Source organism: Ursus maritimus, unplaced genomic scaffold (assembly GCF_017311325.1).
Source record: "Ursus maritimus isolate PB19 unplaced genomic scaffold, ASM1731132v1 scaffold_9, whole genome shotgun sequence".
Lineage (NCBI taxonomy): Eukaryota > Metazoa > Chordata > Mammalia > Carnivora > Ursidae > Ursus > Ursus maritimus.
In genome coordinates this window covers 43465691-43493009 of record NW_024427107.1, presented here as the reverse complement: position 1 = coordinate 43493009, position 27319 = coordinate 43465691, and the positions used below count along the sequence as shown (strand labels likewise).

Genomic DNA, 27319 nt, shown 5'->3' with positions numbered 1-27319 from the left:
AGCATAACTCGGGTGAGTTCTCACTGGTGCTCCGCGCCCATTGCACGGCGGCAAGACACCCTGCTTCCGCCACTCACACCCAGGACCTCCGCCCCCTGCAACACGGTTGGTGGCCACAGTGAGGGAAGGAGCGCCGACAGTCTCACACAGGCTCCCACCCACCCCACCGTGATGCAGGTCAGGGGGGCCACAACCAGTATTCAGAACCAGTCACATGGCCACTGCGAATTTTAAGGGAGCGAAGAAATGCAACCTTGAGGCGCCCAGAGAAGGGAACCACTGCGGGTTCACTAAGGACAGTCACAGAAGGTAGAGTGTCTCTGAAAAGCTTCAGTTCCATTTTCAAATGGCAGCTGCACCCCAGGCCGAGCCTTGGCGTCCTATTTATCTCTGCTCGGCTGAGTCCTTCCGAAGAGGAAGTTGTGTAGTTGGATGGGAATTACAAGTGTTAAAGCAGCGGAGAGTCTTGTAAAGCTTCTAAAGGTTATTAACAGTGAAGACTGAATTAACAATATATGCTTCCGCTACATCTTTATGGGGTCTGCTTGGGGCAGCAGACTGAGTCAGTCGACTCAAGCACCCTACCCTTTTTTTCCCCTTTTCTTAAGTGGTGTTCTTTTCGGTAACCTGTCTAATACCTTGCCTGATTTGATGGAATCAAATGACTGACTTGCTATCATCCAAGTAAAACCACCTACATGAAATGTCAAGAAACCTATGAGGATGATTTCTCTCCAGTTTGCTAAATTAGAAAATTTATGCAGATTAATTCAATGAGGCCTGTTAACCACTCTTACTAATTCAGTCTCAGCAAGAATCCTCCTCTTAATAGTAAACATTGAATGTTCCAATCACATTGTAATTTGTATGTAAATAGATTTTATACCCTCTTGTTATTTTTATTCTTTATACACACACACACACACACACACACACACACACACACACACGTATATTTAAAAGAATTAAGAACGGTGAACACATTTTTATTTTAGAGCCTCAGGAAGCTCCAGAATATTTTAGGATAATCTGTTTCAAAATTCTTCCAATCTTTTCAGTCCCTGCCCCGCCACCCATCAAGAGAAGGAACTTATGGTGAGTTTTGAAGAGCCAAAAGTCATGAAAGAAGGCTTCGAGTCTAGGTAAGCCTTGATTAGTCATGATGCTGAGGAAAGAGTTTTCTAGTTATTTTAATGAGTTTAAGAAGAAGCCTCTTATTATCCTAACCTTGGCTTCTGAGAACATTCCAAAAATAGGTAAGTGTACTTTCTGCACACCCCCGTCCTTTCATAAATGCAGAATTGTAAATGTAATTGTAGCTAATGAGTGAGGATTTTGTCTTGCTGAAAAGCCAGCATCATTGTATATGTTGTTCTGTAGATGAGAAAGTTTTTTCTTTGATTTAGATGACTCATTTCTACAGACTTACAGTACCTTACCTTATTTTAGCAGGATTAGTTTTATGTTCAGAATGTGAGCTAATTTGGCCAATATAAATTGGAGAAGAAAATGTTTTTATTTAAATGGATTTCAAAATAATAACGTCCTATTATTTGGGACACTAACTGTTTGTCGGACACCATGCTAAACAACCTAACATATATTATGGGACGCCTGGGTGGCTCAGTCATTAAGCGTCTGCTTTCAGCTTGGGTCATGATCCCAGGGTCCTGGGATGGAGCCCCGCATCGGGCTCCTTGCTTGGCGGGGAGTCTGCTGTCCCTCTGTCTCTGGCTTCCCCTGTTTATGCTCTCTCTCTCTCTGACAAATAAATAAAATCTTTAAAAAATAAAAATAAATAAACCCAACCATTACTTTACATACATTTACATACATACATTACTTATGTGCTTTTGTATTTCTTTCCTCTGCTTATTTACTGAATCACATCCCCAAGGTTTAAAATCACTCTCAACTCACTGAAGGATATGTAACTTCTCTAACGGAAATTATATAATACATTAATAAGATGTTTTTAACTTAGTTACAGGAAATCTCTTCAAATTACTGACACATAAGCATTCAATAGGAATGCTATTTTGGTTTCCTATCCTGTAAAGATTAATGATTAAAATAAATCCTGAAAATACTAATGATAGAACACTTTAAATAGAGCATCATTTTTAAAAAAATAATTGGAGTTACATTGTATTACTAAATTAGTATCAGGCATAGGCCTTTAATTAGGTATTTCATCAAAGTGCTATTTTGGAGTATGAGCTCCTTTTATGGTCCCAAAGCCCAAGAATTGGGGGGCTAAAGAGAACCACTCTTCTTTGCTTTTTGAGCAATCTGATGAGATCTCGACTCAAGGGCGTTGGGTAGTCTGGTGCCACTGAACAGTGGCCTATCCTCCAGGGAGTCAGCCAGCTTCTCCCTGTTCCATGTGCACACAGAATACTGGAACCTCAGCCAACCACTTCCTGAGTCATGAAAAGACCCCAAGACTGAAAGTAAATGACCAGCTCAATTCTTCCACCAATCCTGGAAAACCAACTTCAAGGCCATGCTCTTCTCACACTGGATCTTATCAGAAGCCAGACTCCCTGCTGCCATTTTTTTTCACTTGATTAAGCTCTTTAAATTAAAATTCTGATTTTTTGGGGTCGCTCTTCTGCCCGCAGAACGTTGCTACCAAGTTAGGAATGAACTCTGCCTCCTGGCATTCAAGACCTGCATCATGCCTCAACTGACATGACCTCATCTTACGTTATTGTCTTATTTGAGCCCTTTCTTTCACCAAACCAAACTGCTTTCAAACTCTATTATAGTTATGTAATTTATTATTGGATTGTAAGGTTCCCGGGAGCAGAGACTTGGTGTTTATCCATCTTGTTTCCCCACAGTGCTTTCCGGGATGTTCGATGAAATTGGTAGTAAATAAAGTTTCATTGAATACTATTAGCTCAAACAAAAAAAAATTGTCATCAGTAACCATAAAGGCTAATCTCTCTCCTTACATCCAGGTAATCATGGTAACAACAATAATACTAGTATCAACCAGTTCTGGGGCATCTACTAAGCCATGCACTTTTGATACATTATCTCAAACCTTCATAACAAGATGCAGTCTTTTTCTCAGAAAGGAAAGGACAGGAGAGATTAAATGAGGTCACAAAGCTAGTCAATGCCAGCGTCTGTCTCCAAAATCTTCGCTTTTTCCACTAGACCACATTGCCTAATAAACACAGGAGGTCTGGCTTTAGAATGTTGGACGGAGTTGCTGAGCCTGCTTGCTGATCTTAGAAGCTTTTCACTTAAAACGTAGAAGAGGACCATTGTTAGCTGATGTGATCCTTTTCTCTATTTCATGGGACCTACATTTTTCTGAAATAGCATCCTTTTCACCTGTAGGGGGAAAAAAAGCAGAATGCATTAAGTTTCCAAGATGAAATGTACAAAGATTTTTTTTCCTTCATTATTAGGGTATATTTGGAGTTCTTGTGCCTTGAAAATCTGTTTTTTTGTTGTTGTTGTTTTTGTTTTGTAAATTGAAATGTGTTCTGTTCTTTCCCTTTCAAAAGTCTGTCTTGGTTAATGAGTACTTTAGAGAAACACTAATCAGCATGGTAGAGGGTACATGGTCTCAGAAACTAAATTACCTGGGTTCAAACCCCAGCTCTTCCTTGATACTTTTGTTGCCTTGGGCAAGAGTAACCATGCAGCTGATCTGTGTTTCAGTTTCTTCATCTGTAATAATGCAGCAGTTGTGAAGATCAAATGTTCTAGTACACGTTAAATATTTAACAAAGTTCTTGGCATATGGCACATAGACATGAGCTTAAAAAATAAACTTGTAATCCTTTCCAGTTTAGTACATTGTTTTTACAAGAATGAAGAAAAGAGCTCTGTTTTCATTGATGAGCAAATTTATGGTAACTTCTAAAGTGCATTAGAGTCTCCTAGAACCCAGATGTGTGTTCCTGTAAGGGCCTGGCCTACTGTAGTGATTTGCACTGAGGAAAATCATACTCGATTTTTAAAAGTATTTCCTTTCTACCTAAAACAAAATAAGTCATAAGCTAAACATTCTCCACCCCCCCTCCAACACCCTCTGTTTAAGACTTTCCTTTCTATTTTAAGGATATTGTTAAGGCCATCATCTATGGCCACATTTATGAAGATCCGTCTGGAAATTTCAAATTTATGCCCTTAAAGTTTTGTTTCACTAAAGTTTTAGCATTCTTGGTCCTTAAAAATATGAAGGTTTCCCAACATGCTTTGGTCCCAGGAAGCTCAAAATCACACTGACAGTTAATAGCCTTATGGGATTCTATGATTTGCATACTTCCATTTCCATGATCCTATATTTATAAAAACTGAAAAGATTTTTAAGAAGAAAAAATATCTGTGGAGGTTTTGGTCCTTGCACCATACTTAGAAGTATTTTTTATTTTTTATTTAATTTTTTTTCGGATAGGCCTGTCCTATTTATTTTTTTTTAATGTTTTTTTATTACATTATGTTAGTCACCATACAGTACATCCCTGGTTTTTGATGTAAAGTTCGATGATTCATTAGTTGCATCTAACACCCAGTGCACCATGCAATACGTGCCTTCCCTTACTACCCATCACCAGAAGTATTTTTTATATCTTCTCCTAGTGTTCTCATGGGTGTCAGATATGGTACTGGGCATCAAGGGGGTTTGTTGTTGAAGTCCTATACCTAGAACTCTGCTGGAATCTTCCACATCTAGCAGATGAGACTCCTGGAGACTGTGATAACCCCTGTCCTTCCTCTTTGGGAAGGAGACAAGCTAGAGGACACCATAATGCCCGTGGCCCCTATATCTCCTGCCCCCAGCAACCTGTTCAAGTCACATATACACAAAAACTGATTCAGGATGACCAGACAAGCACCATACCTTCCAGCCCTGGGTCCGCCAACAGATCAGATTTGCCAAAGAAACTTAACTACCTCTCCATATTTTTCCATTTTTATTCTTCTATTCATAATCCACTTCATATTCACAAAGAAAAGAGAAGGATATGAACAAAAAAGAAAAATAGAAGAGAGCAAAGGGAAATAGATTTCACACAATAAAAAATGACAATTGTAACTGAAAATTACAAAGTGTCATACCCTACATTTCCTCAATAGAAAAGCAAGTCTATTCCATGTTATGAGAATGCACTCAAAGCTAACACGTTCTAAAATTTTTCTATAAGAATATTCAGTGCCTGTCCCTGTGTAAACCAAGCAACTAGTTGTCTTTTACATTTTTATAGACTTTTCAAGGTGAACTGTAATTAGCTGAATGGCAGTTAAAGAACACCTGATCCTAAAGCTCTCAGCTTCCAGTATTTTCTTTCTAACGTTCAGTGTGTATAGAGAGCGCGGGACAGAGGCAGGCCCGCAGCTGTGCATTCGGCCTCTACATTTACTCCACGACAGCTCTCTTTCCTATTCTTAGCAAAAATATTAAAATGAGAAGACATAATAGCACTTGGAACTAAAGTCTTTGATGTTAAAAAACAAGATGCACTGAGAAATCTGAAAATGTAGAACCATTCCATTATTAATGAATCAGTGGGCAAATTCATGAATTCATTTTCTGTTGACCTTTCTAGAAATATATAGAAGTCTGGTTTTGTTTTGTTTTTTTAAAGCACACCAGCTGATGACCATAAATCAGTTTACATGCTTAGAATGTGGACTTTGGAAATTATACCTGATATTAACAGACAAATGAATCTGGGCCTTAACAAGTTGCAGCAAGGATTTTCAATTTTGAGAGTAAATTAATTGCTTTCGTAAGCAAGTAGCAATTTGGGGCATGATTCAGAATCTTAAGGATGGCAGACAATGACAGAAGTCCAAACACAATGTTTTTAAAGTTCTTAATGCAGAATTATTTCAATTTCACACAACTCTAATGGAATGCTAGTTTTTTTAGTTCAAGGATTCCCGTGGTCTTGCCCAGTCCCCTGACATGTATCCAAAGCTATGACAGCAAATATATATCATGTATACAAATATATACAATATTTATCTATAGTAACCACTTCTAACTTGGCTGAAAGGAAGCAATAGCTCCTTCTGGTAGAAAAGTCCTGTCCGTACTCTGTCCAGTTTGAAGTAAATTCAGTGCTTTAGTTCTTGAGGCCATTATAAAAAGACAAAAAGCTTATCTCTTTTACAGATTGGTACTCCTCAAAGGTAGGTATCTTTGAAACTCTGCCATTGACTTGTTACATGACCTTGGGTGAGTTATTTGACCTTCCCTAAGTCCCACCTTCTTTTTTTTTTTTTAAGATTTTATTTATTTATTTGGCAGAGAGAGAGAGCGTGCACAGAGGGAGCTGCAGTCAGAAGCAGAGGGAGAAGCAGGCTCCCCATGGAGCAGGGAGCCTGATGCGGGCTCGATCCCAGGACCCTGGGATCATGACCTGAGACAAAGGCAGATGCTTAACGGACTGAGCCACGCCGGCGCCCCCAAGTCCCAACTTCTCCATCCGAGAACAACTTCAGGAGTGTGAAAAGTGGATGAGATGGACACGTAAAGCGCAATGCCCGGCACACACAGGACTCTAGTGACTCTCACTTTCTTTACTCAGCAACAAACATCCATCGAGCACCACACCAACACGAGCTGAATGTGGAAACACAGAAATGAAGGCGACGTGGTTCCCAGGCCAGAGCTGGTGCATATTGCCTGGAGCAGAGCATAGACACCGAGTGTGGTGAGTATAATAAGAAAGATGCCAGCAAAGCCTTGTGGCGGCAGGAATTGCAAAAGTCTTGGCTGCAGGGATATTTGAACCGGGCCTTGAAGTGTGGGAAGGCAAGTGAGGGGGAAGGGCACCGTGGGGAGGGCAGAACATGTAGGAAGACAGATGGGAAAGAATACATGGGCTACCTTTCAGTGCCTAAGAAACGTCATTACACAACGAAAGCATGGAGTGGAGATGCATCAAGGATCATCTGTCTTGCTTGCTCTCTCTATCCTGCAATTTAGGAGGTCTGGAATCATGTGGCCTGTTTTATTGTTGTTTTATTAAGTCACTGAATGTTTTCCAGAGAAATTAATTGCAAGTATTATCTGGCTTGTTTCTTGGTGCCTGCATCGACCGGTCACACTCAGCTACACTTATTTCCATTATTTGGTAGTATCTAAAAAAAATTTTATCTGCAGCGCCTTGCTGAGGTTGACAGTTGGAGCAAAGGGGCCAGAGAAAGGTGGGTAGAGGGGTTAGCAGCCTCATCTGAAGGAGTAGGCTTGCGCTCAGTTCCTCAGATCAGCTGACTAGCTGTTTGCCTTGACTGAAATATTTATCTTCTTTTTGTCAGCGGTTCTCTTCTCAAGACCTTCCGCATTTTCCACCTCCAATTAAAGCAATTTACAAAGGAGGGGGCATAAAGTGTAACCAAGTAGCATAAAGTAGAAACAAATTTAGAAAGATAAAAGAAAGGGAAAACAAAAGTAGAGCAGCAGTCTGGAGCCATGAATCCTATTAACAGGAAAAATGTTTACCATGAATTTGGTTCAAAGCTTCCTAGAAGCCAGAATGAAGAAGGAAACCAGACAGTTTACACTGTCTACCTACGCTATTCAATATGGTAGCCACTAGTGCTTGAAATGAAGCTAGTCCAAACTGAGATGAGTCCTGAGTATAAAATACACATTGCGTTTCAAAGACTTAGTATAAAATAAAATGTAGAATATCTCATTCATAATTTTAATGTTTATCACATATTAAAATTCTACTACTTTAGATATATTGGGTTAACATATCTTGTTAAAATTAATTTTACCTGTTCTTCTGTACTTTTTTGAAAATGCAGCTGCTAGAAAATTTAAAATTACATTGGCTATGGCTCACATTTGTGGTTCTCATTATAGATCTATTGGACAGTGCTGGTCTTTAAGATAAAAGCATTCATTGACTGATGAATGGATAAAGTGTGGTATATCCATGCCAGGGCAGGTGGTTCAACAGGAAAAAAGGAATGAAATAATAAATATAGAGCTTCTTTTGGGGGTGATAGCAATGTTCTAAAATTGATTATGGTAATGGTTGCTTAACTCTGTGAATATATTACATACCACTGATCTGTAAACTTTAAAAAATGAATACATTATATTTAGCTATGTTATAATAATAAAATAAAAGTTTTTGAACTTCCCTGGGGTGGGGGTGGGGGATAAAAGCATAGTCAGTTGCTCAGAAGAAATCCAATTATTCTTAGTACCTAGGTGAGAAGTATCCCTCTAACAGCACCCATTGGAAATCATACCATCCAGATTCAATTAAACATCAATATTCATTATCAATGTTCTCAGAGTAAACACAGGGATGACTTTTGCAGGCCTGTCTTATATGGTGTTTTCAATATTTCTCAGTGGCATCACACTCCGTTCAGTAAACACCTGCGTGCTAATGGCTCCCAAATTCCTCCCTTCAGCCTAAGTCTTCCCCTTCAAACTCCATAGCCAGGCGTCCTTAGTGTCACACACGTACCTCAAGTTCAGCATGACCAAACACTAGTCTCCTGTACTTCCTACCCAGTTGGTGCTGCCATCACTTGTCCAGTCACCGATGCTAGAAACCTGGGATTCCTTGAATGTTCATTGTTTTCCAATCCACACCATCCCTCTGCCAATTCAGCCTTCCAAACAGTTCTCGAATCTGTATCCTCATCTCCGTCCTCTCTCCACTGCCCCTCAGCCTTCATTATCTCCTGCGTGGATGATTGCAGCATCGCCTTAACCGGTCTCTGCTCCAGGTTTACTCCCCTCAGATCACCCCCCCCTTCCCCGCCACCCCATTTGCTGGCACCATCAATCCAGAATGCAGTGGATTCCTTTCACCTACAGGATAAAGTTCATTAAAGCAAATACGGCCCTCGAAGCCCAGGGCCCTGCCCTCCTCTCTTCTTGGCTCTGAATACTCCTTCAAATGACCCACGTCAGCTGCTGCCGACCTCTCCTGAAACTGAATCGGCCAACTCCTACTCATCCTGTCAGCTCAGCTCAGGGATGCCTCCTCTGTACGCCCAGACATAGCTCCCCATCGCTGCACCTTCCATATTGTATTATTACAGTATCTCCTTACCCCTCCAGCCCACCAGAGAGCCAGCACTGTGCCTGTGTTTTCCTAATCTCTGTAGCACCAGCCCAAGCCCCGACATAGCAATGCTTAATAAATGCTTGTGGAATAATGAATGAACCACAGGTAAAAGAAGTGCAATTAAATTTTGGATCTAGGCAAATGGCTAAGAAATCTTAGAGACCCAACTTTTAGGTACTGAATACCTTTATTTGTCTCCACGAGCACATGGATCGTGCCCATTTTGCTCATCCCTGTGTCTCCAGTGTCATTCGGTATTTGCTGGATGGGTGGATAGGAAGATAAACGAATGACTGGACAAAGATAAAGGCAGAGAAATGAACTGAAAACAAACAGCTTTCATGAGAAAGGCCTGATATTCACAAAGCTGTATCTGTGTCATCTCCCAAGCCAAGATTACTCAGTATCTAATACTTTGGAGCCCAGGGAAGCATTTCTTTTGCCCCTGAGCAAATAATTATTCTATTGAATGTGAAAATTCATGTGACAAATACTGCCATATTCCCTATACCCAACTATATTATAAGGCCTGAATGAATTTTCCCCAGTGTCTAAAGGGGGAGACATGAACTGCTTTATTGTCATTGTGTAGTGAAAATGGTCACATCACAGGAGTTCTAGACCCTTTGATTCCTCCAAAACAGACTGATATATCACCTATGTGTCACAAAAATATGAAGAAAAGGAACAGAATCTTTTTTTTATTTAACTCTGAGACAGTGTAATTTTTGTTACTATAATTCCATTGTCAATGATATAGAAATCTGTATGAAGAATAATGGATATCTATGTTTCTCAAAATAGTCTCAGGGCTTCCTGCATCATGAGGAACCAACCACAGTACTAAAAAGTGTTTCATAAAATGAAACATTCAGTTGATGTGGTAAGAAAATAAAAATGTACTTGTGTGCAGTGAAGTTAGAGCAGTACTATATATTTTGCTACCAGTTCTATTTCTTATTTTATAAATTTGCCATATGTGTGATTAATATGCAAAATCTAAGAATTGATGACAGACCTGTAGTCACCTGGTAGAAATTCTCAGTCAGCTTAATGACACATTCAGGCAGAGGAGCTAGAAATTCTGCTTTGTCCTTATTCTTACCACTTCTCCCAAACCATGACGTAAATGTGGAAAGCCTTGAGTGAAGCACGTTGGTGGTTCGATCTAGCATTGCTGGTCATGTCATTAGTGCTGACGATTCATTAGCAAACATCAAGGAAACTAAATGAGTTCTAGACACTTACGTACCAGAGATATTCAGATGATCAGAACATGGTCCATGCCTCAACTAGAAATATACCTGTATTCTCAGAGCTGAGTTGAGAGCTAACAGAAGAACCCAGTCGTGTGCTTTTGGGAGCTTGGAGAAATGGGGAGCGGGAAGTTTTTGTGCTAGTCCTGGGGGAAAGGGTGAGGGCTTGAATTATGACAGGACTGGTGACAGGGAAGAGAGGGCAAATCCAAGAACTACTTGGGAGATTGAACCAGTGGGGTTGGTTGGTTAAATGGATTTGGGGTAAGGAAGAGTGAGGGGTCAAAGATAGCACTGAGGACCCCAGCTTGGGCCACCCCAAAATAGTGATATGGTTAATTAGAACAGGAGTGGATTTGAGGAGTAGGAGAATGAGATCAAATTTGGACATGTTGAATTTTACATGCTTATGAGATACCCCCCGCAGGCATCCTAGAGGCAACTGGAAGCTTAAACCTAGAGCTAGATGAATCTAGAGCGGGAAATGAAGACTTCTGTTGTCAGGTAGTGGAGTAGACAAAAGGCATCATTAGAGATGGTGCCAAGTGAGGGAAAAGGGGGGATGACCAAGGGTAAAACCCTGGGGGATAAGCAGAACAAGAACAAGAGGAAGGGCCAACAGATTTTATAATAGGCAAGGAGATCTACGGGGAGCTGAAAGTCAAGAGACGAAAAACTTCAAGGAGGAGATTCACCACTACTTTTTATGAAACAGAGTAGATGTTCCATAAATGTGTATTGGACAAATAAATATGGTCAGTAACTACTGAGTTTGCATTTGGCTTTAAAGCAAACCGTTACGTTTGTGTCATTTAGTGCTTATGACTGTCGGCTTTGGAGCCAAATGGGAAATGGGCTAGAGCCCAGTTCTGCCACTTTCCAGTTGGGTGGCCTTGGACAGGGTACGCAGCCCCCAAATGAAGATAGTATTACTTAGCTCATTAATTGATCATCAGAGGGAAATGTCTAAAAACCTGGTATAACTGCATAGTGAAATGCTAGGAGAAGCTAAAAAGAATGAAGTTGATTTTTAGGAACTGACATGGAAAAAATTCTGTGATATTGAGGCATTTTCAGAATGAGCAATTTACAAAACCACCTTCAATACTCCAGGTATACAGATCTGTCTATAAATGAATAGGAAGTTCTGGGAGGATATATACCAATGCCATAATAGCAGTGACGCTAGGGAGGGGACCGAGGTTGGAGGGTCATGTGGGTTTGAGTGCTTCCTGTAAGGTTTATTTTGTTTTATTTAAGTAGGCTCTGCATCCAGCATGGAGCCCAACACGGGGCTCAAACTCAGGACCCTGAGACCAAGACCTGAGCTGAGATTGAGTCGGATGCTTAACCAACTGAGCCACCCAGGCGCCCCTGTAAGATTTAATCTTTTTTTATGACAAATGTATTCGACAATTACTTGTATAATTACAAATTAATTACCTTATTTTTTTTTTAAAAAAACTTCGTTTCTTTGAGAGAGAGAGAGTATAAGAGAGAGCACAAGCAATGGGAGAGGGGGAGAGGGAGAAGCAGACTCCCCAAGGAGCAGGGAGCCCGATGTGGGACTCAATCCCAGGACCCCGGGACCATGACCTGAGCCAAAGGCAGATGCTTAACAGACTGAGCCCCACCCAGGCACCCAAATTAATTCACTTTAAAACTACATTTAAAAGTTATCTACCTACCAGTGTTGTAGTGAAGACTTAAATGAGACAATGACTATAAAACTCATTTCCTGGCACAAAGAAGCTCTCGTTACACAGACTACAGACACCGTACCTGGTGAGGACTCCTGGGAAAGGCAAGAGGAGAGGATATTTCTGAGCACTGACTCTGAGCCTTGCACTTTCTGTCCCTGACATAGTCTATAAGGTAGATGCTTTGTGTGGTCTTGGGCTGCTTAGTGATTTAACGCCTCTCTGCTTTAGTAACCTCATCTACGAAATGAGAATAAAATAGAAGCTGTTTTATAGGATGTTGGGACAATTACTGCATGAATACAGCTCTCCCAGTAGCGCTTTGTGAGTGTCTGTTAACAGCAGCAGCAGCCTTATATTCTAGCTGAGAAGACAGGTGTTCAGAAGATGCCGTTACTTACCCAAGTCCCCACAGCTAGGAAATGTCTGGCCTAGAACGTTAACACAGATCCGTGGAAGTGTTCTCCCGCTGTACCGTGTGGGAAGTCCCTCCCCCACTCTACGTGCGCGTATAAAAAACTAAACCCAGAACTCCATAGGGACCAGGGGCCTGGGGAGAGGAGAGGAACGGGGAGTTGTTGCTTAAGGGGTACGGAGTTTTCGTTTTGCAAGGTGAAAATAGCTCTGGAGAAGGATGGTGGGGAAGGTTGCGGCACGATGTGAATGTACTTGATGCCACTGGACTACACACTTAAAATGGTAAATTTTTGTTACTTGCATTTTGGCTGCAATTTAAAAAGCCAATAGACAGCAAACAAAAAATAAAGCTAAATATGGAATAAATTTGCCTTTAAACTGCCAGCCTAGCAGCTGGGGCCGCAGCCAAAGGCCCTCCATCGGCCTGGAGCTCTCAGAGCCTCTGGTCACGGCCCTCCCCACACCTGATCCGAATTCCTCCCCATTCCTCACCAAGCATTCATCTCTGCGTAGACCCCAGAGCAGCTTCCTATCTCTCTGCTCAGCCCTCTTGGTTCGGCCCGGTCCGGTGGAGCAGGTCGTATGCTAGCCAAGACTGTATGTCCCAGGTCCTGCCTCCAGGACCCTGGACACTGCTCTTCTCTCTGACGCCCCTCCCCACGGTCAGGCCCAGCTCAGATGCCAGCGTCTTCTGAAGGCCACAGAGGTGCCGCATCTTGCCCAGTACCTCAGCCAGTGCACGGCGACGCGTTCACAGTAGCATATGCCCCACCAGCTTCATTCGTGGTCCAGCCAGTGAACCGCAGAGCCCACTCAGTATGCAGACTGCGTTTTGCTTAGCTAGCCACGAAGAAGACATATCTAAGTAAAGGGCTCGGACAGAGGTTTTGGGGTTTGGTTTTTGCTGGAGGATCCGCAATGAAACATTAATGTCAAGACTGCCCCTCTGAGCAGCACAAAGGGATACCCGCCATCCCAACAGCAGATACGTCAGTGTCCTCTGCTCCAAAGCCTGACCACGTGGACGATCTCTGGTGGGCCCCGCCCCGGAGGAACGGGGTGCTTATGCGTTGATCCGCTTCGACATTGTTCACCTGCACACGGGCTCATGCATTAGTCATTACCCAGCGGGAATATCTTGGCAGCCCTTCCTCAGGCCTGGAGCTCTTTCAGAAATGTGCATCGTCAGGAGTCTGTCCCTTCTCATCTTACTGGTGGCACTGCTTCACCAATATGGCACAGGTCTCCTGCCTGCGAGGCTTTGCCAAAGATGTTCATTCAGTGAAAACCCTTTGATGAGGCCTCCCAGCCCTGCTTCAGGTATGCGGCAGGTCAGATCTCTGTCCCAGCAACCTGCCGTTTTTCTAGCATCACTCTCAGTAAGAGGACCTGGACTCCGTACCCGATGCCTGCCCCTCCGCCCTTGGCTTCTGTATTATTTGTCAGCCTTTACTCTGTGCCAGGCACGGTGTTGAGCGCTGGAGAGAAATATCCCTGCACTGCTGGGGCTTCCAAGTAGTCGGGTGACAGGCATCCCCCAATAAACAAAAATGACAAATTGCAATAAGAGCGAAGACGAAAAAGTACTGGATGCTGTAAGACGCACCGCAGAGGCAGCGGCTGCAGGAAAATGTAATTGACATGGGGCGGAATGCAGGGAAAGGCCCTCTGTGAAAACAGTGTCTATGGGAGTCCGGGAGAGCAGCCGCTGCCACCTGCCTTCACCCCACGATCACAGACACGCAGAGGCACAAACACACCCACGTACATACCCACAGGCACATGGACACCCAGAGTCACACAGAGACCCACAGACACACATACACGCACACAAGATACAGACGCAGACGCACGCGCACATCCCTCAGTGACATTTCAGTGCTGCTCCTGAAAGGCCATCTGAGGTGACTTTCCACCCAGTGGCGCACGTATGAAAGTATTAGGGACTGAGGGCATGAGACAAAGATGTTCCCATGGCCCTCAGCACAGCGCTGGGCAAAGGGCTTTGCACCCAGCTACATGACGGCTCTTGGTTGATTTAACTCGGCCTCTCAGTTCCTCTCTTGGCATCGTTTGCTGAGGCCAGCACTCCAGTCTCTGAGTATGTGACATCTGCACATTCCAGTTTCCAGGCATCAGCTCATCCCTGAAATACCAGCTCAAATGAGCCCTTTAGCATCAGGACTCGGAGCATCTGCTAGTTCTGAAGCTTTGACACTCATTTGCATATTCCCATGGTGAGGGGAGGGGAGTTCAGGGGAATGTGAAGGTCAGTAGACATTCTGATTTGACTGCAATTTTTATTTATCTATTTGTTTTAACACGAGAGGGCTTTTTTAAAAAAGGAGACTACTGAATAATCAGTGATCTCATGTTTTAAAATTGGCAGATTATATAGTAATATATTTAAACGCCTCCAATCATTGGCTCCCTGGTTCCACGGCAGAGGGAAGGGCAGAGTGGCAGCGGGTGACTTCACCTGCCATGCGAGAGAACCCAGAATTACTTCTGGGGGCCCCCTCAGTTCCCACCAGCACTTCATCCAAAGGCAATACTCAAATCTCAAATCTGGGAAAGGCATAAAGAAAGTTGTCTGGCTTCTCTTTTAGCAAGCGGTGGGAAAGCCCAGGGACATCCTTGGTTTTGTGCATTGCGGTTTCCCTCCACTCCTCCCACATATTCCACAAAAAGAAATGCAGGCTACAACCCTGTGATGGTAGCCTTTGTAAGAACTGACCCTGAACACGGTGGGTTACGATGCAGTAGCTCCTGGTAGAGTCAGCCCGGGCAGACCCACAAAGTTTGCCAGGAAAATCAATACAGAGCTGACAGATCAAAAGTGAGTCATGCCAGCTTGCCTCTTAGGAAATGGTTAGATTGGTGTCTGACTGATAACACCTCAGTGCTTTTCATAGTAGGTCTGAAAATAGCTCAGAATTCTTTAAATGTCTGGAGATGTAGGCACCGAAGAGTTTTGAGTGGAAAAAACCTCCTGGAGAACCCCAGTTCTGTTTCTACCATGTTCCCCCAGTCTGCCTGCCTCACACCAAGTTCCCGGGTGTGCCAGGACGCCTCGGTGCGGCACAGACCCACAGGCTCTTTGGGAGGCCGTGAGTCTAGGACTCAGGACTGGCCATCCTGGACAGGTAGTGAGCTTGGTCATCCAACATTCAAGTCCTCTGTGCTGCCAACTCTTGTGTCCCTTGCTACAAATCTCTATGTCCCCATCACCTGCCCCTCATTGCCCCCATGGAAAGCACTCCTTCCTAAAGGAGTACTTTTCTCTGTCCTCGAGCCTAACTGGGCCCATGCAGATTTTTCACTTCCTCAGCTGTGATTCTTCATGTCAGTGGTGCTTATGTCTTCCATATAAGCAAGAGCCGTAGCCAGAGAAGTCACCAGTAAGTCTAAGATACAGGAAGGAAAAGAGGAGCCTGGTGGAGGCTTGCAGGGAAGAATGGATTGGGGGTGGGGTCGGCGGGGGGAGAGTCTGGACATGAGTCTGTTGGAAATGAGCAAAGCATGAGTTAAGGAGCAATGACGTGGGGTAGGAGGGTTTAGAGTGAATACAAAGGGACCAAAGTACAAGATGCAGTGAAGAAAGGAGTGACAAACCTGGTGCCCACTAGGCAGGGGCATGAAGGGGAGGGAGGGTATTGTCAGGGGGTATCCCTGAGCCACTGTTTCTCAGGGAGGGGTCCGAACACCACTTGCATCAAAATCACCCGGGAGCATTGTAAGATTACGAATTCCTGGGGACCCACCCCCAAGAGTCTGATTTTGCAGATGGAGTGATGCCCAGAAATCTACTTTGTTGAAAGCTCCCCAGATGATTTCAATGCACAATAAAGTGGCTTTAAGTCTCTGCTGCGTAAGGGCTCTGAGCAATACCCTTTACATTTCCTTCCCTTCCATCTAACGTAGTGCTGGGCAGTTAGAGGTGTCGAGAAACGATTGCTATGATGAGAAAATGTGTAAGTAAGTGGCGAGGACTCAAGGATGACTAAAATTCTGACCTGGGTGGCGGAGAGCACCCCGTCTCCATGGCCAGAAGCGAGGGAGCAGGCGGGAGCAACAGCAAGCTTGCATGACAGTGAGAAGTCCAGGTTTAGACAGGCTGATACCTGAGTGCAGAGGCAATGTGCCCGGGCCTCAGAAGTGATGTGGGGTCGGGCACAGAGGCGTGCAAGGCGTGTGCATGCGAGCTGAGGCCGCTGCTTGGCACAAGGGCGCTGCAGGCTGCTCAGGACAGGACTTTGGGGGAAACACAGGCTGAAGAGGACCAGAAGGAGGACAAAGCCCGGTGGGAATGGGAGAGGGGAAGCAGAGCCCTCAGGAGAACCAGCTACGTGCTGTGTCTAAAAGGTAACAGAGCAGGGAGTGCAAAGAACTTAGAGGTTGGCCCGTGGGGGCAGAATCTGGACGGAGGAGCCTGAGAACTGAGGAAAGGCCACTAAATTTAACTATCGGGAAAGCACTGGTGATCTTCAAAAGAGCAGTTTGGAGGGAGTGGGAGGAACAGACGCCGATCGCAGAGATAAAACAAGGAAATGGATGGAGAGGACAGCTGAGGCTGGTAGCAGAGATCACCCACCGGGAGTGTCTCGGTGGGGAAAGAGAGAACTGGGAGGGCAGAGAGAAGAGGCCGGTGGAGGAAAGCAAGGCCGGGGGCCTCACTTGTCCCTGTGGCCGGTCTGGTGCCGGGACCTTCCTTTCTTCTGTTCTTCGCCCTGCCCTTCCTGGGCTGTCTCACTCATGGCCTCAACCTCCACCTCTCAGTTAAGGAGTCCTGTCCCAGACTCCCCTCGACAACCCCCCTTCCCGCCCCCCGCCAAACACCTGCATCCCGTCTGTGCGGCCGCAGGTACTCAGGCAACACCACTAGACCTCAGGGACAGGGTCAAGGATTCCTGTCTCTCCTGGTGGCACCACCGTCGACCCCGTCACCAACCAAGCCAGACACCCAGCCGTCCCGCCCTCCCTCTCCCTCGCCCTCATCTTTACATGCAGTCCTTGACCGTGTCCTCCCTGGTGACCTGCTCTGCCCCTTCCCATCCAGCCCGCTCCCTCCACATCTGACGTCAAAGAGGTCTCCCGGCCCCCTCCGGGCCTCCCAGCCGGTGATAGAGTCGTGTTCCGATAACACTGATTCAGTGAGATGTCCCACCCCAGTGACAAAAGGTCCTTCAGTGGCTTTGCTCAGGGCTGGTTTGCACTAGGTTTCTATTCAGCCCCTCTGGCCTCCAAGTTCACCACTGTGCTGGTGGGGGGTGGGCCTCCTTGTCTGTGCTTGTGTAAGTCCGTGTTCCTGGAGCTTTCTTCCTTCCCTTCCCTCACCTCTCTGTCTCAGACTCCATTGGCCACCTCTGTGTGGCCAACGCCTGGCACTCTTTCCGTCCGCGCCACAGAAGTCCCATCTTCAGAAGAAAACATTTACTTCTCCTTCCTTTGTGTCCTCACTCCCCTTTTCATCCAAAAGCCTTTTCGTAGCTTCCACGTCTCTGTTCTACTGGACTGTGCACCCCTTTGGTAGAGGGTGGTGGTGGAGGGGCCGAGGAGCCAGGTGGATGGGGCTGGGGCTGGACTCCAGCCCGGGTCTCTCCCAGGAGTCCGCTGGTGGGCTAAGAACAGGCTACGTTGAGCTGAAATAAAATGAATTCAAGGGAAGGCCTACAATGACTTCATCAAACTTAGCCTCTCCTATCCTCCCTAATTTTCTGTCTGCTCTTTCCCTTCAGTCTTCTCTGCCTTTTCTTTCCTTTACTCTCTCCCTCTTATGTTTTTCCTCTTTTCTTCTGGCTTCTTTCTATCCCTTCTTCCTTCTGTAGAAGCTTGCCCCAGCTCCTAGGCATGCCTGCCCCCTTTTCCTCTGTTGTGTCTCTTTCTCCTGGGCCACATCTGAGACGCCGCATATCTACATTCTCCTAAAAGCGTCGGCTTGTCACCTGCAGACACAATCATTTGCTTTGGAGAATTTAGCCAGGAGGAGGATAAGATTGACAAATGAGGTCACAGAAGGAAGAAAACCTTGCAGATTTTCAGACCCACAGTATCAACTGGATGTAACAACACCCAGACAAAGGCCTTGGGTAGAAATGCTGGTTAAGAGTCCTCCTAAAAATAAGAGGACATAATAACCATGTGAGCACAGTATTTTCAGTTCTTCCCTCAAGAGGTGTTTGTTTTTCCTTTTAAGATGCAAGGCATCCTGGCCCCAGAACATCCCTGAACACCCATTTCTATCCCTGCCGGAGGGGACCGTGCACTCCCGCCCCACGTGGTGGGGATGCAGGGACTCTGGGGACCTCGAGCACCTTCTCTGTGCTGCATGAGGGTCCCTCGGCACCTTCCTCAGCCCCCAGGAGACCAGAGGCAGGTCTACACCGCCTGCTGCACTGTTTTGCCACTGTTCCTCCGTGAGAATTAAATGTGGGTTGGGGGTGATCCATCTGCCCTTGCTCCCCTTAGGGGCCCTGGGACCTCTCGGGAACAGGCTGGAGGGTCTACTCTGCTTCATGGAAGGAGCACGCTAAGTGGCAGAGAGTCCTGAAGCCAAGTGGGATCGATGTGATTTTCCTCTGTGTCCAGTGATTTTTTAATAGCAGGAATTTGGATTAGGTGTATAAATAGTTTCAAGCCCAAAGAAGACACTTGTCAGTGATGTTAAAACTCTAGTCGCCTGGCACAGACACCGGTCCATGAACCTGAAAGTGTCGTCTATCGTGGTCGGCTACCGAAGAGAGGAAGGAAAGCAGATCGGTTTGTGAGCAGTCCCTCCCCTCTGTTTAAGGATCAGGACCTGCTCACTGCTATCCTGTGGACGTCGCGGGGCCTGCAGAAATTCTGTTTTTGTATTGAGATGGAGAACTGGCCAGGGCTTTAAGGATGATCTAATCCAGCCCTCGGGCTTTACAGCAGTAGGCCGTGAGGCTCAGAAAGGCCAAATGACGTGCGAAAGATCACAGAACTGAGAGTAGAGCTCATTGCCCTTCCTACAGATATACCGTGACCTTTTGGAATAGCTCATGGTCTAAGGTCCTACCAGGTTGAGTAGGTGCTGAGGGCTGGTTCCATGTATCCCCCAGCAATATTCACACCAAAATAGCCAGGGCACTCATTGGACCCCGGACCCAAGTTACTGTCCGGGAGGTACCCGAGCAGTGGGAACAATGGCACCTGGTGGGGGTGGGGGTGGCAGCGGAGCCAAACAGTGTGGAAGGGGAAAATCCTACAAGGGCTGTCTGCTTCGTGAGGGTTCCAAGAATAAATGACCATCCTTTCTACAAAGCAGGCTGGAGGCTCTAGATCCTGGTGAAAAGGGGGCCACCTCTATATGCCTGCAAAGAATAAATAACAGCTTTTCCTTCCCAGCAAATGCTCAAAAAGCCCAGCCTTTCCCAAGAACACCGGTCCCCAGGGCCGAACACCCTTGCTGTGTTTGCCACTCCGTACGTAACTGAGGTGCCTTAAGGAAGCGTAAATCATCTTTTTCTATTTAAGCTTCGAGGCTGGAGTCCTGAGTGTGTCAGCGTTCCTCCTCCTTCCTGAGTCGAGCCACGGAGACTCAAGGGCAGCCAGCAGACATAATGGTGCAACAGGTCCCGTGTCAACGGTCGCACGGTAGTGTGTTAATGAGTGTTAAAGCCGACATCGCAAATACAGCGTTCTCAATTTTGAAAATTACAACTCTGTAACACTTCATGCTGTTAAAATATACAAGAAATACCAGTTAAGCCTTCAAGTAGATAACACATAGCCTATAGAGATCACTGCTCTCCCGAAGTGCAGAACAAATCATTTTCTTTGAAATGAGGCAAGAATTAGCAGGTAGCTCAATTATTTGAGTACTAAGAGAAGTAGAAATAACAAACCCAAATGTTAAATACCAGTTACTACGTTAGGGACTACAAATCAGCCCGGCATTACAACACACCCCTCCTCAGGAGCAAACCCGGGAAATGAGAGCGTTTGGCAGAAAACACATCTGTAACCAATATCCATGCGATAAGGACACAGTGTCACTTCCAACCGGCACTTCTGAAATGCTCATCACACATGGTGTCAGAAGGGCCTGGTCCGTACATGTGTCCCAGTGGCACTGAAAATAACAACCTTCAAACGCTGGGAGTGATGTTACTCTTAAGCCACAGCTGGAAAGAAGCGATCTGAAGCTCCTATTGTGTCCCCCTAAAGGAGGTTTATGGGTCAGTCTGACAGCCTGGTGGCCAAAGATGTCACCTCAGAATTGTATCCTTAACTCCAGAAACAGAGCATAAAATTAACCTGATCCTCCCCGATTACAGTTTCAGAGACCAGAAGACACTGCCACGTAAGATGTCACCTACGTGGAGCCCAACGGAGAACACTTGGGAACGCCATACCTTGGTGGTACTTGGAAGGAAAGGAAAGTTATTTCTCCCTAGGCCACATTCAGGTGCCATCCTCTGTGGGAATTAACTCCAGGGTTCAAGCCAGCTGAGTTATTCTCTCTCCCTCTGATCTGAAACCACCACTTGGAGACATCGATTCTACTGGGACATTCTCACTCTCAGAAGTGACTAAAATTCCAGGACAGACACAGCGATATTTTACACAAGTGTATAAATATGTACAAGAGATGTTAAAAAGACAGTCTCTAAAGCACTTTGGGATTCCCCCGATGAAAGGCACCAAATAAATGCAAGTCATTACTAAAATGGAAAGTCAAGTTTTCCAGCTTTCGCATCAGCACAGAGTAACCACTAGGGGTTATCTCTTTTTTGGTAGTAAAACCTGCCTGTTGAGAAAAATACTCAAGAGGGTGACCAAGTTATTCTGCCTCCTTCGTTTCAACTTTTCACAAGCTTTATGGCCAGTGGCCATGGATACTGCGCTCGGTGAGAGAACCCTGACCCTCGCAAAACTCAACAGTCCCCACAGGTTTATACCTTTACCTGCTTGCAGTGCAGCTGGGGATGATTTCATAAACTCTCGCCATCCGGCGCTGGAAACGAGCCAAACCTAGTGCTCCATGCACGCCATGTGCAAATTCTAAAAAACAACCCTGCTCTTCTGACTTGGTGGCCAGTTGCTGCCAAGTCATCTCACCTTTCCTGATGCTTCTACAAAGAGACGTGGATGGTAGACCACCAGGCACTGGGAGGTGGCCCCTTCCTTGCCCCCCATGAAGCTCCAGTCTTATGGAAGAATTTGAACTGGAGACTCAAGGGTATAAGGGACTAGTGCATTCATCCAACCAATTGCCCACTCTGTAGAAGCCATGGCAACTCTAAGTCACAAAGCCTTCTGACAAGATCCTGAATGTGTATTTTCTTCAACCAGCTCAGACACAAAATGGACCTCTTTAGAGAACGCCCAAACCTTGGGCAAAAAGCCTGCCTAACTCCTCACTTAGACCCCTGGATTCAGCAGCCTTTCCAAAGACCAAACAATAATGGAAGCCAACTGACAAACCACCTGATTACCTGGAGAACTACATTACAAAGGGGCCCAGGTTCCCTTCACCATGTTGTGTGCTAGTTTGACTGAAGAAGACGAGAGAGGGCATTGTGGAGAAGGAAAGTGTTCTTAACTTTCAACCCAAGTTTAGAAATGTAAAAATTTAAGGGTCTTTTAAGGAGCAGTAAGCTTTTCAAGAAGCTTGCGATTTATGACATTTTATGAAGTAACAATGTTTTGTTTTACAGCTCTTTCCTTGCTCCTGGCCTCTACCCACCCTTTCCCAACAAAAGGTCGTTGAAATGGAAGTAAGCGCTACAGTATTTCCGTCCTGGGTAAGCCATACAGACTCCACTCACGCATGCCTGTATTTTGAGTACACACTTCCACACCGCTGGGTTTCCAAGTCATACCAGGAACTCCAGGGCAATTAGAGCAGCATATATTACATACTGTATCCTAGAAGCAAAAAGATCCAGGTAAATTCTGCCCGGAAAGAAAGAGGCTCTCATTTTATGAGCTTCCAGAGCAGGCAACAAAGTTTCTAAGCTACTGCCCTTGCTAGCAACCCAATAATGTTTGCCTCAGGGAGATAATACAACAGTAAACCTCTTTTTAATTGAGAAAGACAACAGGACCTTATTTCTAAACATCTTAAAAAATAAATACTGCAAAAACATGCTTCTATCTAAGACACAGCAAAGTTTCATCAAACGGTCTAGACCAGGAACCTCAGCCAGAAATAAATGTCTCTACGGCCACCCTAGGAAAAATGAAGGCCTGACTCTGACGGGCCTTCAGGTGTCCCACAATTCGGCCTACGTGTAGCTGAAGCCCTGTCCCTAATGCTTCTCTTCTTGGGGGAAAAAAAAATTCAATCATCACTACATGTTTAACTGAGTGACAGTCTCCAAAGGTGACATTTACGAGATGAACATTAGTGTACGCCATTCTAAAGGTGACTGGGGTACCCATGCAAGCCACATAGCTACAGAGTATTTGTAAAAACAACTCACAGACTTGCATCGGTCATGTGTGCTCCACTTCAGATCATTTTGGCCACAAAACTAAATGATAAAGAACTGAGATTTTGTTTTCACATGACTGAGCAAAATCTCATCACAGCCTTGCCTACCCCACAGATGTGTTTCCACTGGACAGACTCGTGGGGGCTTTTTGTACAGAACTCACACAACAACCTCAGAGACCAGAGCACGGACAACTCACAGACAGTACTGGGCCACAAGCACTAGAATAGAGCACACAATAAACAGAAGAATTAGCATTCTGGGTGGTACTCATCTGGCAGAAAGGTGAACATTTTATGCCCACGAAGCAAAGACCAGTGAGTGTCATTTCACTGAAGGGTGCAAAGGCATGGTGTCTGACGCCACACCCTCTAAAAATGATTCTAAATACTGTGAAAGCAACCTGGGGTGCATATCCCATGCATCTCTCCCCTGTGGGGTGGGCCTCCTCCTTAGGCCATAACCCGAAGGCGCCTGAACTGAGCCAGAGACACAGGAGGCCACTCAACAACGTGGGTGTGAGCCTGACAAGCCCTCTCAGCTAATGTAGGGAATCATTTAAGCTTAGTTCACTTGGTGAGCTCCTGCTCATGTTTGTCAGGCTTGCCATGAGGGATTTAACTTTATGGGCATAGTAGTCCCTTAAATTGACTGAAGGGACCTCCTTCATTCCATCTCCAAAGTCACAGCTGCGCATGGCACTCTCCAGTTGCTTCTGGCGCCGATAAAAGTGGGAGAACTTATTGAAGATCAAGGTGATGGGCAGTACCACCACCAGGATACCGGCCAGGATGCAGGCAGAGGCGGTCAGCTTCCCTGCCGTCGTTCCTGGGACCACATCCCCATAGCCCACCGTGGTCATACTGACGGTGGCCCACCACCAGCAGGCAGGGATGGTGGTCAGGCCCTCGTTCTCTTCCTTTTCAATGGTGTAGGCCACTACGGAGAAGATGGAAATCCCCACAGAGAGATAGAGCAAAAGCAGCCCTACTTCTTTGTAGCTGTATTTCAGGGTGGCCCCCAGGGAGCGCAGGCCAGTGGAGTGTCTAGCCAGCTTTAAGATGCGGAAAATCCGCATCAGCCTCAGGACCTGGGCCACCCTGCCCAAGTTGGCCAAGGTAGGTGTGCTCTCCACCACCAGATTCACCACCAGAGTGATGTAAAAGGGGACGATGGACATGAGGTCAATAAGGTTTAGGGCATTCTTGAAAAACTTGAGGAAGTCAGGGGCCACAGCAAACCTGGCCACCAGCTCAAATGTGAACCAGGCGATACCAAAGTGCTCCACAATTTCAAACCTGGGGTCCTCCCCGGGGTTGCCCTGGCTGTCAGGTATCTGGAAGTCCGGCAGGCTATTCAGGCACATGGTGATGATGGACCCCAACACCACCAGGATGGACAAGATGCTGAAGACCCTGCTCAAGACGGAGTAGCCAGGGTTGTCCAGCGCCAGCCACAGCTGCCGGCGGAAGTTGCCCAGAGGCTGCCCATCGAACTTGGAGGCGTCGTTGTAGAACGCCAGGATCTCATCGAAGGAGGACGTGGTGCTCTCCTGGTCGCTCTGCTCGTCCCACTTCTCCTGCTCGGGCTCCACTTTGCGGCCATGGTAGCTGTAGCTACAGCAGGAGTCGATGAAGAACTCGTTTATGCCCCAGTACTCGATCTCCTGACTGAAGGAGAAGACACACAGCTCCGCCATGACGTGAAGCTTGCCAGTGTGGTAGAAATGCAGCACGTAGGGGAAGAGCTCAGGGTTGCGGTCAAAGTAGAACTCACGCTGGACATCGTCGTAGTCATCGCAGAGCTCCAGAATGGCCTCGCGCGAGTGGCAGAGGAGCAGGCGGCCCAGGCGCGTCTCAGGGAAGCGCAGCAGCGTGTGCGAGCGCAGCCGCCTCTTGAAGCCTCCTACGTTGATGCGGATCTCTCCATCTTCGACGTTGGCCTCAGACACGTCCCACAGGCTCTGGCGGGTCATGCTGGAGACGCCCGGCTGCCCGTGCCGCGCGGGGGCGCTACACCTGCAGGCAGAGGAAACCACGTCTTGTGAGCGCGGGGCGCTCGGAGTCCGGGCACCCCACTCTTTTCTCCCCACCCGTCTCTGGCGAGCCCAGTCCTCCCCAGGCGGGTCTCTGGGGGCTGAGGGCACTGGGATGGGGGGAAGGTTCCTTGGGGTTTGGCCCCTTCCCAAGGAAAGGTTTGGGAGCAGAAGGTATATTTTCAGTAGCATGGCCGCGCCTCCACCCCCACCCCGGGGGTCCTGTCGATCGCTTTACGCTGTGGGGGTCGCGCCCCCGCGCCTCTGAGAGCCCAGGGGCGCTGAAAGCTGACCTTGTCCGTAGACGGGCGGAGGAGACGTCCCCGCCCGCTAGCCGCAGACAGGCGGGACTGTACCTGGGATGCGCACGGGCAGGGCTGGGCCGAGGTGGGGGGCGCGCAGCTTAGGGAGGGGGGCGGGGAAATTCACTGCTCGTGTCTGTAAACCCGGGCTCGGAGTAGGGGGCCAGCCTGGCGTCCCCTGCGTCCAGCCCTCAAGACTGGAGTCCCCTCGCCCCCCGCCCCGGGCCTCCCCGCCCGCCTGGCGCGGTGCCCCGGAGCGGCGTGCGCCGCGCCTTAGCCCAGCCGAGCTGCCAGGGCTCGCCCTGCGCGTTCTGGAATCGCTTACCTGCGAGCACGGGGGCCCGCGGCCGAGGCCGGCGGGAAACTTCCCCGACCTGCTTGTTAGCATCGCTGCGGTCGCCGCTGCCGGCTGGCTGTGCGTGTGCGCGCGGGTGCGAGTGTGTGTGCGCCTGTGTGTGCGCCCGGCGGGCGGGCGGGCGGGGTCCGCCAAGCGTCTCCTCCTGTCTCCGGCCGGAGATGCCTCCGCCGCCGGCAGTTGCGGGAGGCTCACAGGTGGCTGCGTGGCCCCGCCGCTCGCAGAGCCCCCCTCTCTCTTCGCTTGCCCTCAGCCCCCGAGAGAGACAACAGCCCGCGCCGCAGGCGCCCGCGGGAGCCGGAGCGGGAGCGGAGCCGGGGCGCCTCGGCTTGGCCCTGCGCTGGGGTGCAGCGCGGTGGTGCTGAACGGACAGCTCCGCGCGCCCCAGCTCCGGGCGCGGCCGCCGCCCCAGACTCCGGAGATGCAGCTGCCGCCGCCTCAGCTTCTCGACTCTCCCCGGCGCGTCACCGCGACCCCTGTGCACTCCCGGCTCGATACAGGGCCGGCACCTTTCCCATCCCTTGGTGACAGCTGTTACTGCCACGCTCCCTCCTCCCAGGGTGCTGGCAGGGGACTGCCTACGGTGACCTTTCCCCACTGGGTGCGGGGCGAGAGCCCAGCTGGGGAAGGAGGGGCGGCTTGCGTGAGTCTGGGGGAAGGGCAGAGCTCGAGGAACCCCGGGTTTCCCCTTTTAGGGACCTGATGAAAAGTTTCCTGAAGCTGGGGGTGGGCGTTGGGGAAAGACCGCGGGAGGGAAGAAAAGGGGCAGGGAAGCCTGAGGTCAGCTCATCTTAGCTTGCCAGGGGCGGGATCTCAGGCCCCACCTCCTGGGAGGGAGTCAAGGAGCTCTTTTGGGGAATTCTGTATGGGGGCGCCCTGTGTGTAGTGTACAGGCCGGTGTGGTGTGCAGGCTTTAGAGGATGGTAGCAAGCTGTGTGTGTGTGTGTGTGTGTGTGTGTGTGTGTGTAGTGAGAACAGTAGGACATGTGCAGTGTTGATAAAAATGGAACCTCAGAAGGGTGCGGAGATGTGTACAGTAGGGTCAGAACCGGAGAACCTAGGGCATGGCAGTGTTGTGTGTCACAACGGGTGACTGTGTGCAGTGGGCCGTATACAGCGTAGTATTCAGTGGGACTGTCACAGGGTCTGTGTGTGATAAAACGAGTACTGTGTGCCTGTGGACACAGTGGGGGCTGTGCAGTCATGGGTCCAGTGTAGATGTGCGTCCAGTGTGGATGTGCTCAGTATCTGTGTTCCCATTCCCCAGGAGACTTGTGGCCCAAATCTGAGCTCTTGGTCTTCAAAGATTGTTCCGTAAGTCACTGCCTGTTGGGCCTGAGTTGAGAAATGGACCCACAGTCTCTGGGGAGCCCCCTCCCCTTGGTCTTTCAGCCCCTTTCATAGGCCCCGTTTGCAAAGGCTGAAGCACCTTGTGAGCTTAGCAGGGAGCCAGTGGGCTACAGGTCTTGGTCAGAAGTACTGCGGAAAGCCCAAGTGGTGTGGCTCTGGACCCACAGAACAGCCAGCCCAGCCACAGTGGAAAGCACATCCCTTCTGTATGTGGGCCTGACAGTGCTGTCCCATCTAGACAGGTGCTCTGTGAAGCGCCAGTGCTTTGGGGCTCCCTGCATGGCCTGGGGAAACCCCTTGATCTGGCTTTATGTGGGGTTCCTGAATCCAAGCCCAGCATCACTTACAGGAGACTCCCTGTGCC

At 47.6% G+C, this 27319-nt stretch overlaps 1 protein-coding gene across 1 annotated transcript; it reads right to left on the bottom strand.

Annotated features, from left to right (window-relative positions):
- Positions 1 to 22562: 22562 nt before the first annotated feature.
- Positions 22563 to 24888, bottom strand: KCNS2 (potassium voltage-gated channel modifier subfamily S member 2). The gene has a single exon (XM_040626067.1). It carries the CDS (start codon positions 24886 to 24888, stop codon positions 23455 to 23457), a length of 1434 nt encoding a protein of 477 aa, XP_040482001.1. The 3' UTR covers positions 22563 to 23454.
- Between the last annotated feature and the right edge of the window lie 2431 nt (positions 24889 to 27319).